Here is a 12121-nt window from a genome sequence, read left to right on the forward strand (position 1 = left end):
CCCTCAAGGAAATTGATTGCACTTTGGAGGAGACTGTTTCCAAGGTACAAGCAGGGATAATCTCATTGCACAGCTGTTACAAACGCTTAGGAGGAGGACAAGTTAAGTGGAGGAAAGGCTCCCAGTTCACAATGCAGTATCTGAGAAGTGAAACAAACTTTACTTTTCACTATGTGTTATGTTGCTTGCCTCTGCATTTGTTTAATTCTTGCCATCAGAAGGATGTTCAGATAAATAAAACACAATCCCCTTTATGAGTCAGGCATTTTGCAGTTGTTTCCTTAAATAATATGATTGATTAGCAAACATAAGCAATCAAAAATAGCAAAAGCGGGCCACTGATTTAACACTAATTATAATAGACTTAGAATTAATCAAGCCAATTAGTCGACAACAATAATGTAAACAAAGTGATTACGGACTTTTGTAAAGAACATGGTAAAGTTGATTCACACTGTTTCCATCACCAATCAAAACTTGATTAACATAATCAACCGACAGTAGTTGAGTGCCCCAAGGTCACAGTTATTCATCTTTTGTCACAACATTCATTAACGGGGCGATAAGCCATTTATGAATGGGAAATGAAGAATGAGAAGGATCTCTAATCAGTAGATGATTAAGAAATGTTGAAAACGGCATAATTGGACGCTTTGAATTTTTTCATCAGTGACCTGTAATGATCCCTGAACCTTGGTTTAATCTTCAAAGACCGTCTGCAGGGCAAGTCGGTTATTAACTGTGTGTGCCGTGTAAGAATGTGCCAGAAATCATACTGGCACTTAAACAAAAATATTAAGGTTACTGGAAAAACTCTGGAAATTGAATTAACTTGGAAAGCCACAAAAAGATTCATGTGTTTTCGTTCATGGAATATACTTTATATGTTGTAATATTGGGATTTCTTAGACCTGATGTGACTATCAAGACATTGTTTTACACTTTAAGTCTGGTTTCAGTAAACTGTTGAGTTTAACCCAGTTACACCAGCAATAACACATTAAAAAGCACATTCAGTTTTCATCTGGGGTAATTTGTTTATGAGCAGGATTACACAAAAACTGGACAGATAACCATTTCAAAATGTTTAAAAAAATGTTTGTGCGGATCTGGATCTGACTCTTAAAGGCTCAGTGTGTAGAACTGAATGATATCTAGTGGTGAAGTTGCATGTTGCAGCTGAACACCCATCACTTTACCCTCCCCCTAGCCTTCAGTGGTCATAAAAACTCAAAAGGTGTTAATTTGTTCCAGTTTGGACGACTGTAAAAATCATGGAAGCCTCCATAGAGAGGACCCGCTCATGATGTAAATGTAAAGTATTTTAATTTAAAGGGCCCATCTAGGATAAAGAAAACAACAATTTGTACAATTTAGATGAAACACAAGTGAAAACACTAGGATTTTTTTATATTACATTTCTGCCAATAGATCCCTTTCACCTAAATCTTACACACTGGACCTGTCATACTCTAACTCCACAACTTGTGAGGTATGTAGTTTTCACACTGTGAAAACATAATGATGTTTAAATGAGGCACATATATTTCACAAATAGTCTGAGCTTGCAAGGATACATCCTCACTTTAATTTGTTCCCCCTATAGAGCACTTTCACCTGGTCACATCCATGTTACTTTGAATGCAAAGCACTGCTTATTAAATTGAAATTAGTTGAGTCACAGCACAGCAGAGAGATGGGCTTGTAGCCAGCAGGTCACTCATTTCAGTTTCCTGACTTTCAGCTTTCACCCTTTTCTAATTGCCACCATAGGTTTGCCCTTGAACAGAGTGCTTTACCCCCAGTTGTTCCAGCAGGGCTGATTTGTGACCAACAAATGTGCTGTGGTGGATTGTGGCCATATTGGGCAACTTTCAGGTGAAATAAGAGAAGCACTAACGGAAAAAAAAACCTCTCTGCTTAGAACTTTAGGTTCAGTCACTGCTTTTTCTGTGACATTTTGTGTTTGTTGTGTAATATTCTTCTTGACACCTTCTGTCACTTGTGTGAGAATTTACCTTCTTGTGTAGCGGATTGTACCTCTGCTGTATTGAACGAGACTGAGAGAGCTGTTTGTATCGTTTCAGATAAATCATGGATGCACACCCCGGACGCACTGGCCAAGCATTACATACCCTACAATGTCAAGGTATGTGTCACTGTGAGACTCCTTGTTGAGCACTTTAACTGTATTATAATTGAATAGACAAAGGCATGGGGGCAGTCTGATATTAAACAATGGTTAGGGGCTTTTACATTGAGGGGAACAGGGAAACTCCTGTCCTGTAGCAAAACAATCTTTTTCTTCTGCGTATGGGCCTCTCATCCATTTAATTCACCGAAATAGATTTTTACAATCAATTTTAAAATACAGATTTTCAAAAATAGTGGCTTCTGTGTAGAGCTGCACAATATCAGGAAAACATGCGATATGCAATAACACTGTTTAATATTGCATGACAATATGACTTGCAATAAATAAACACAAGCAGTCCCTGGCTACTGACACAGAAACCACAGACAGCTCCACAGCCGCGAGGAGGCACACAGCCCAGCCTCAGCACAGACACCAAGGGAGCCATGCCCATCTCCACTATGTCCACTTGCAGTGTTAATTTGAAATATTTTTATAAATGCTTGGACAGTGACATTTTTTATTTATTTTTTTACGTTTTTTAGCGGCTCTGTCAGGCATTTACATCCCCTCTAGTGGTTCTTTCATTCACACTGTGTGCTAACTGCGTTAAAGCAAACGGAGCGCTCCACCATCTCCTCCTGTTCTACATATATGTACTGAGTTTATAAATTCTGTTGTTTTTACTCAGAGTTTACACATGTCCACACTGTGGTGGGAGAGAGACAGACGAAAAGAGCAAGCGAGCGGGTGATAAATGCTCTGCTCTGAATAAAGATTTAACTCATTAATAAAAGTCTCGATCATGATGTGATGATCAGTGTTGATATTGTGGCAACAAACAAATCAACTTTAAACTGTAGCGAGTCAGAGATGTCAACAGAGAGGGAGAGGGAGAAACAGAGCCGCAGAGTCAGTGTGGGTGTGTGTGCACGCTCTTTCCCCTCTGGTTCTGGGATCATAAATAAGCTTCACAATTATTTTATATTATCAACTGCTCATAGTGATGAATTTTACTCTGGACAAACGTGATCACTACAAATTTCTAAAGTAGAGTTTAGTCTGGAGGAGGCAGATCGAGATTTGACATAGCTGCATTGCTCCTTCGAACGTGTTTTCTAATTCTCTGTTTTCTCTCTATGCTCTTCTTCAGACAATGATTCACTAACAGAAAAACCTGTCAATGATCTGAATATCTTTCATTTATCATCTAGGGCAGCAGGGCTGTGTCTGATCAGCCAAATATATTGAAATACAGAGTGTGAATGCATGGCGCATGAAACACCATTTATCGCTGTTCTTTGATATATCGTGCAGCCCTACTTCTGTGTATCTGTATGAACATGTTTGGGAAACGATGATGTCACAGCTTACATGGAGGATGCCCACTGTTGCTTAGCATAATGATCAGTTCCAGAAACAATAACACCAACCAGTTTCTCTACATTTGGTTAGCATTGCTAGTTCTTATTACAAATTTCCAGCTAACTTTAGCATTACTGCACCACATTCTGCTTTATCTGCCTCTCCCAATATTTTCTGTATCACACCATTCGTCTCTGGTATTTGACAAATCGTTGATGTTGACTTTATCGCCACCTACTGGCCTGTTATGCCTTTTTGTGAGTTTGTTGTAGTGTTCTCGTCTGAAAGGAGATGTTGTTGATGAGTGTAGACGTGGCATGATAAAGTAAAACCAAATCCTTTTTGTTGTTCCACCTTTGTGATTGTTTGCTGTCTTTATTGAGACCTGTCAAACTGACACACTTTAGTCCAGGTGTTCCATGATGCATTTCTCCTGAGACAACCAGGCCTTTCATTGAGGACAGCAGCTCACATTGTGTGATAATGTCCAGCTAAATGAGCTTGCCTGTCTCTGGATTTACTGTCTCAGGTTGAAGATGCATAAAGTTTGAGTTGCAGAGTTAGAGTAGGCTTGGGATGGAGCCACCAGAACAGTTCAACATCATTAACCCATTTGATTTCTCATGTTAAAACCCCCACACTCATCAATGATAATTTGGATTTTTTAGTAAATTTGATTTTCTTTCCAGCACACCTCAAGTATGAATTGTCAAGAAGTGGATTTGCTCTCATTTATCTTCCAGAGCAGCTGTTCTCCCTCGGTGCTGTGATGAGGGAAAATTCTCGTCAAACTTTGAGAGTTGCAGAGTGGCTGTGTTTCAGCCTTCCTGTTTTGTTTCTTTTTTAATGACTGTGTCATTCGAGGGGGATGGGTGTGTTGTTTACGTAAAGTGACTCATGCGTCTGTCGAAGCCTGCCAGAACCCCTGATGCAAAAGTTGAACTTGAAATGAAATGGCACACTCAGTTCTGACTGGAAACATGGCCTGTTACAAAACACCAACCAGCATGTCTTGATGGAGCAGTGTTTTACTTGGGGAGCTCTCCTCTGTCAGACTGCTTTTCTGCCTCATTTAGACAAAGAGTTTCTCCCCCAAGAGGCTCAGCCTACCTCCCCGCGCTACACAGATATAATGACGGACCTGAGGTGGAACTCTGAAACTACCAAATCCACCCAAATTGCTTGAACTGGCAAAAGACATCTCTAAAATCAAAGCAAGTTGTCAGTTTCCATAATGTCTGCATATCCTCAGCTTTCACTGACGAGCTGCCTGTCGGGATAAATTTGAGCAGATCTGAGGACAGCAGCCGTCACCGAAGGAATTCAAAGGAATGAGATAGCTAAAGTGCTGAGAAAGTGTTTGGCCAGTTCTTGCTGTTTAAAGCCCTTAGAAAAGTTGAAAAAGGGCTCAGTTAGCATTTCATTTTATATCTCCATATAAAAGAGAATGGGTCCTTGTTCTGCCTCAAGAAAAGATCTCAATTTTCACTGCTATTGATTCAAAAAGGTTATTAACATCTTTGATTTGTTAAGACTAGCAACGTCTTCCTCAAGGGTCTCTGAAAGTAAACCTGAGATGAGACATGTGACATGAGTATTGGCAGACCCTTGGGTATTGATGAGACATTTTACTTCACATTTTCTGTAGTTTTTGGCAATTACAATCGACAGTTAAAAGTCAAACATGGTGGGCATTTAATTTTATATAAAAAGTATTTTGGGACTTTCTCCTTACTTCTAATAAACCCTTTCAGACTTTAATGTCAGGAATTAAAATGTTAATGCTTTTTTATTATTGAATAGTCACTTAAGAGCTTAATTATTCTTTATTGTTAGTAAAGTTTCAGAAAGTGAACTATGCCCATTAAACTTTTCTAGAGCCCAAGTCTGGGAAATTCAAAGTAGTCGATCTACTCTCAGAACTTCAAGAAATCCTCACACCAACGAAGCTGCAACCAGAATGGAGTGATTGACATTTGTGCTCAAGAAAAGACGATTAATAAATTGAAGAGCAAAGTATGTGACAGCCCCAATCTCAAAATTTCACTTTGCTCAACCCAGAGACTGCAACACATAAGGAAGAAACCACACCAAAGTAACACACCAAGTGAAAACTTGTTTTAACAGCAAAATGTAATTAAATGAAGCTGCAGGACTGTGGAAGCCTGGCCGAAAGAACACAACATGAGAAGACCTGGACCAGCCACGCAATGGGCTGTCGGATCCAGAAACTTCCCCCTGACTATCTGAGTGAACTAACTAAGAACAAAAACTGAAATACCAGACACACAACTCAATGAAATAAACAGAAACAAAATAAATTGTGCCATGTTGCTGGCAGCTACTGCATCTCCATTGAAGGAGAGAAGTTTCCTGCTCTTCAGTCTCCCTTAAATCACCTACCATGTAATCATGGTCATCACGTTCACCTGAGAGAGAGAAAACGAGTGAGGGAAAGGAGGAGGGGGAGAAAAGGGGGAGCACATGACACCCCCACCCTGATTAAATGTTTTACAGGTCTGTCCTTTCTCAATAATTCCAATAGATGTTTCCTGGAAAGAAACATGTAATTCTGAGTTGATAATAGAGAAAAAAAAGAGATGCAGTTGTTGAAATTAATGGAAGCTGTTGAATTGGAGAGATGTTTCCTTGAAAGGACTGATTCATTTTAATTAAGAAAGGTCGTATGGAACTGCAAACTAAATTAATTCAATATGAAAATTAATCAAGAGCTGAAGGACGGGAAACATTTCTTTCTTTTTGAGGAAGAAAAGATGCACAGGTTCACTGCTGTGTTTTACTGATAACTACAAGCGCAATGATGATATTTTTCAATTAATCAATGCCAAACAAAATATTTGTCCTTTATCGATACTGAAGGAGCCACATGTCAATAAACCCTGCAGCACCACCACCACTTCAATGTCACTTTAATGTCCCGAAATTCCACATCAAAGAAAGACGGATCTCAGAATGTGGCGGTGCTTGTGGTATTTTCCTGATTAGAATTTTGTTAACTTTATTTTTTCATGCGGTGACTTGGACTATCACATACCTCTACCTCTCGTCTGTTTCCCTGCTCTGCCACTTCTGAGACGTCTTTATGTGTTTTACTGTTGTATGCTGTCGGTGCTTTTTGGGCTCAACCTCTGTGAGTCTCTGATATCCTCAAGTGTTATCAAGAAAGAACATGTCAAGAGGTGAATATCTGAGCTATTGAGATCTGACATCAACAATCATTTCACATCCAGAACCCACTTCGGCTGCACATGACAGATCCTGTCCTTTTTAAATGTTTGTTGGTCTCAGTGAACATATGACATCTGTGTTTTGTCTGGGGATATTTTCTCGAATATTGTTATTTGAGATTGCACAGCTGAGGTGTGAAATCTCACCATAGGGAAGGAGGGGGGCAGGGTGGGTTTCGTTTTTCCGCCACGTGCACCGGTTGATGGATGAGCCTCCGAGCTTGGCCTCCCTTGTGAAACCTCCCCAGCCGCACCCCAGAATGCACTGGTCAAAAACAACTTCTTCTCCACTCTATTCTGGGCATCTGTCATCGGAGCTCTCACAATGTTCTTAGGTCTGTGTGGAGTACATTTGTCATACAGGAGTGTGTGTGAGTGCTGACACTTTTTGTATAAAGCTACAATCTGTTTTCTGGCTGCATTGATAGGTGACACTGTTGTGCTGTCTCACTGGATTTAGAAATGTAGAAAAAGAAATTGAAGGCTCTATGTAGACACAGAACAAATACTGCAGTTTAATTAGTTACATAATTTGGAAGCTTAATTCCTTTTTGTATTGCTGTCAGGCATCAGCAAAATAACTGTGAATAACTGATTCAATTAATTGTAGATAACAAAAATAAAAATGTTTTATAGAAGCACCAAGACAAAATAAACCACATATGGACTACAGCATCATTCCACCTGCAGCATAAGGACAGCAGTCGGCACGAGTTAAATGGACATTAGCAGAGCCAAGTCATGGAAAGCTTCACACAGATTTTCTTTCGCTGTAAAGACAATCCATGTCTGTCTGCGCTTGTTTGCTCTGTTCCGCTGGGAGACATTGTTATTTTGTTTTCCTCAACCTTTGAGGGGCCGACACCAGTGTTTATGAAGTCTGATATTGGAACAGGCTCCGCACATTAAGCTCAGGAGGCACTGAAGCACGCTGTGTGTGTGTGTGTGTGTGTGTGTGTGTGTGTGTGTGTGTGTGTGTGTGTGTGTGTGTGTGTGTGTGTGTGTGTCTAGCTGCAACAATTGCTGCTGTGCCTTCCAGATGGAATGCACCATGTTCAGGCACAAAGGTTAATAGCTCCATCTGTTGGAGGATGGCAGAAGTGCTGTGCCTAAGTGTTCACTTCTTTGTGTGTGTGTGTGTGTGTTATGATAATATAAATATTTGCTCCGCTACAGGTCAAGGACTTGAAATACTTTTCCACAGTGCATTTTTTCCTCACCTTTCTTTGTTTTCATTCTTTCCTACTTTTGTTGCTCTACTGTCATCTCTCAAATGTTGCAACTCTCTCCTCTCTTTTCTAGTTCCTTGGAAACACAGAGGTTGAAGCCCCAAAAGGCACAGAAGTTGTAAAGGATGCGGTCAGAAAGCTTAAGGTAAAGTCTGTCCTCTGGATAAACTGTAGCCCAAAGCACAGATTGTTTTTCAGTGAGCGGATTGGACAGGAGACTCAGACCAGAGAGGGTGGGTGGGGAAGTGAGTGACAAATGCTCCCCTCCCTCAAACCATCAAGGTGCCCTTGGAGTTTTTCAGCTCCCTAGTGGGGATGCTTTTCACGACTCGATAAGCACAGCACTTAGCTATGTAAACACTCCTCAGGTATAAATGACATTTGATAAAAGAGAAATGTATCTGCCATTAAAACCTATTGTTAAAATATCCTGAACATAAATCCTTTAACATTTTCTTGATACAATCACTGACTGGTTTTTAATAAATCATGTCAGTGCAGGTACTTAACACGGTCAGAAGTCAGTGTCACTAGTAGTTCCTCATAAACTCTGTGATCTGATCAGATGCTACATGTTAAATTGAATTGAATCAAAGCTGCAGGCTCTAAAACCAAAACAATAAGCTGAAAGGTACTAAAGACACGTAGAAAGGACATTACAGACATGTCTCTTTTAACATCATTTCAAATCTATGTAATTGTGATCGTGGAGTGGAGCCTCTGACACACGACCAATCACAAGTCATCCTCATCTGTCAGTCATGAAGTTTCACTCAGTTTTTATAGCATCAATAACTAATTAAAAGGAAACTTAATAGGAACATGATACAAACAAAAATCTGTCTGATAAGAACTGTATCTCATTTGTACTTTGACTATTCAGTTTGGTCCATATCCCATCCAATAACACAGAGAAGCTTTCATGTGGAACATCTTTACATACAATCTGTGGTTTGTCATTTCAAGTGGCCGCTAACATTACACATATTAAATTAATTCAGTGTTGGTTTAAAAATATTCATTATTCCAGCAGACACTTATTGAATGGGGGCATGACCCTTTTGTTTTACTGATCATCAATGTTAGTTTACTTTCACTAGGACAGAACATTCCTCAACTGAGTGTCTGTGTTACCACAAATCAAGAAAATCCCCAAGAAACTGCTCAGTTTATCATTTTGACTCTACTGACAAAATTCTCATTCGTCATTTACCGATGTAATTAGAACCCGATTTCATGAAACTCAGCCCGAATTCCTTTCAGGACACAGACCACTCAACATCAGTAAGATTTATATGGGTAAAACTAACACTGTTAGCTTGTAAGCATGGTAACTGCTGCGACTCAGGCGTCTCTCTGTAATGTGGCTGTGCTCGCTGCCTGCTGGCCTCCCCTCTGTCTCCTCCTGCCAAGTGTAGAATCTGTGAGGCCACTTGTAGGGGAGGCTTGTTTTCCCAAACCCACACCTCTATTGTTACATTACATTTGATCCTGAAAGCCTGTTTGGAGACCAAGGTTACTCTGCCCAGATAAACTGAGAATCTGGACGAGCTCAGTTATATTTCCAAAGTTCATGTGGAGGAAAAAATGTGTTAGAAAAAGACGATTTGAGAGACAGCCTTGAAAGTTATAACATGTGTCGTTGCTCAAGATGAATCTGGTTGTAAAACATGTTTTCTCTGCGGTTCTGTTCATGTTTACATCTGCAGGCCAAAAAGAGTAGATGTCCTCAATCATTGAGGCTGAACTCAAGGTTGCACAAGGACTTGATTGCAGCTGAATACATCATCTCACCTTAAGCCAAAGTGTTAGAGTACAGACTGTTAAACTCCTGCATTATCTTTTTGGCACACGCTTTCATAAACACACTTTGTCCCTTCACAAACTGAATAAAGAACTTGGGTAAAGTGTGAGCCACAGGTTTGATGGTCTATGGCTTCATGAAGATTTGTCTGCATGTATATGATAAAATCCTAAATAATCGTTAGCTGTTATCGGCTTGCTGTAAATTTGCTTACTAATGATGCAGTTTCTGCTCAAGAGAGAGTTTTCACTCCCCTTTTAACAGACAATTTCATTGGTTATCGAGCTGAAAACTCTGCCAACTGCAGTTGGCATTTAAACCATTTGGCAACAAAACTGTGAAAGACTTAAAATGTGCTTAAAAGAGTGACCCATTAGATGGATTTCTTCTGGCGACTTCTATAAAACACTTCACCTTGATGATTAAATTATCCTAAACACTGTTTCATCACCATTTAACTATTTAACATGCAGCAGCTGTTTTCTGTTCCCGTCCTTGTCATCCTGTAAGTTTTTTTGGTGTCACGGTCTCCCCATGCTTGTGAGCCATTATTTTCAACTGTTCAACTCTTTCTACTACCTACCCAGCACCACGCAGCTAACAGACAAATAAAACCAGCAGCTTATAAACACAGTGGAGCATTCAGCAGTTGGTGGTGACTCAAACTGAGCTAAAATGTCAGTGACTCCTCGGCCCCTTGTCCAGAAACTAGACTCAGGATCACTGGTGATTCTTTCCTGTGTGTGCCAAATGTGTAAATAAGCAATTGGTTGCTATAGCACGATGATCATAACAACTGTTTGATGTGTTGTTGTGGTTTCAGCTTGTTCTGTTTCCCCCCCCAGTGGCAGAAAGTGTAATCAAACAGCTTTAAAGGTGTGAAAAGGGTTTATACTTTTTCTTTTTTAATGAGACTTAAAGTTGTAGTATTAAATGTGATAAGCATGTGATATTTGTTCCTTATGAACACTGCTGCATTAATAGTGTGAGCTTATGAGTTTTTTCCCCATTTTGCAGTTTCAGAGGCACATCAAGAAGTCAGAGGGACAGAAGACTCCCAAAGTCGAATTGCAGATTTCCATTTATGGCGTGAAAATACTAGATCCCAAGACAAAAGTGAGTCCAGGATTTCAATGACGGTGCTTGATTGGTGCATTGATGCTTTGAAACGGGTCAATAATAAACATATTGCTTCTGTTTTTCCAGGATGTGCAGCATAACTGTCAGTTACACAGGATATCCTTCTGTGCAGACGACAAAACTGATAAAAGAATATTTACTTTTATCTGCAAAGACTCTGAGTCCAACAAACACCTCTGCTACGTGTTTGACAGTGAAAAGTGTGTAAGTGTTTCCTTGTCTTTTTAACAACAGATTGTAGAATCCTTGCATATAATTGTTTTTTTTCAGTGAAATCCTCACAGTCTTTGTTCCTTTCCTGCTGCAGGCAGAAGAGATAACTCTAACCATCGGTCAGGCCTTTGACTTGGCCTACAAGAAGTTCCTGGAGTCTGGAGGCAAAGACGTGGAAACCAGGAAACAGATTGGGACCCTTCAAAAAAGAGTACGTCTCATATCCATTCACATCCAGTTAGCTCAGCTTGTTTGCTCTCACATAGACTTTAATGGACTCGTACCATATTGCTGTCACATCGATATCTTTATAAATTTACACAGAGCTTGTTTATATTAATTGTTTTATCATCCAGTCATCATCATCCAGTGTGGAGAGTCACGCTGCGTTGATTGAAAAGTGCCAGTAATGAATATTAATGTTCTGATAATAGGGGGTCAGAGTGTAATGTGCACCCTGCTGATAAACTGCAGCCTTAGCAGTGGTTTTTATTTAAACGGTTGTTTAGTAAAACATTTGTATGAATCTGCATGAGTGATGTGGTATTTAAACAGTGTGAGCTGCACTAAAAGGTTCATTTGCAGTATAGTTTCTAAAATGTGTTTAGCTATTTGCTACGCTCCATATCAACACTGTGAACTCAGCTTTTACTGAACATTCATCAGAGCTTCACTGCTGAATCTACACAAAGAAAACAAAGAAATAAGGCAAAAAGATCCTTCTTCATCTTGCAAAAAATATATATCTTTAAATAAAACCCAGTTATCAACAGAGAAAACATCAGTTATCAATAGCAGTTTTAGGACTTCCAGCAAAATAGACAAGCACTTACAAATATGATGTTTAAAGTTTGATACAAACATTTAGATGATATGATGATGATGAATATTGTGTATTCATATTTCTACTGTCAGACTGTTTATTCCAACCGTCTTCATCTCAGGATTTTTGTAGCATCTATGTACACAGCAGATTTTTTTTCTCTAT

General features: G+C 39.6%; 1 protein-coding gene across 14 annotated transcripts in view; it reads left to right on the forward strand.

Moving 5' to 3' along the window:
- Window positions 1-12121, forward strand: part of gulp1a (GULP PTB domain containing engulfment adaptor 1a) — a 70524-nt gene that overhangs the window by 54259 nt on the left and 4144 nt on the right. For all 14 annotated transcript variants that reach the window (XM_020099744.2, XM_020099743.2, XM_020099737.2 and 11 more), the window contains 5 exons: window positions 2088-2149; window positions 8050-8121; window positions 10798-10896; window positions 10987-11124; window positions 11228-11344. In XM_020099744.2, coding sequence (XP_019955303.1) covers window positions 2088-2149; window positions 8050-8121; window positions 10798-10896; window positions 10987-11124; window positions 11228-11344 — 488 coding nt within the window. The remainder of the gene's footprint in view (window positions 1-2087; window positions 2150-8049; window positions 8122-10797; window positions 10897-10986; window positions 11125-11227; window positions 11345-12121) is intronic.

This window comes from Paralichthys olivaceus, chromosome 10, assembly GCF_024713975.1.
Source record: "Paralichthys olivaceus isolate ysfri-2021 chromosome 10, ASM2471397v2, whole genome shotgun sequence".
In the NCBI taxonomy this organism is placed as follows: Eukaryota; Metazoa; Chordata; class Actinopteri; order Pleuronectiformes; family Paralichthyidae; genus Paralichthys; species Paralichthys olivaceus.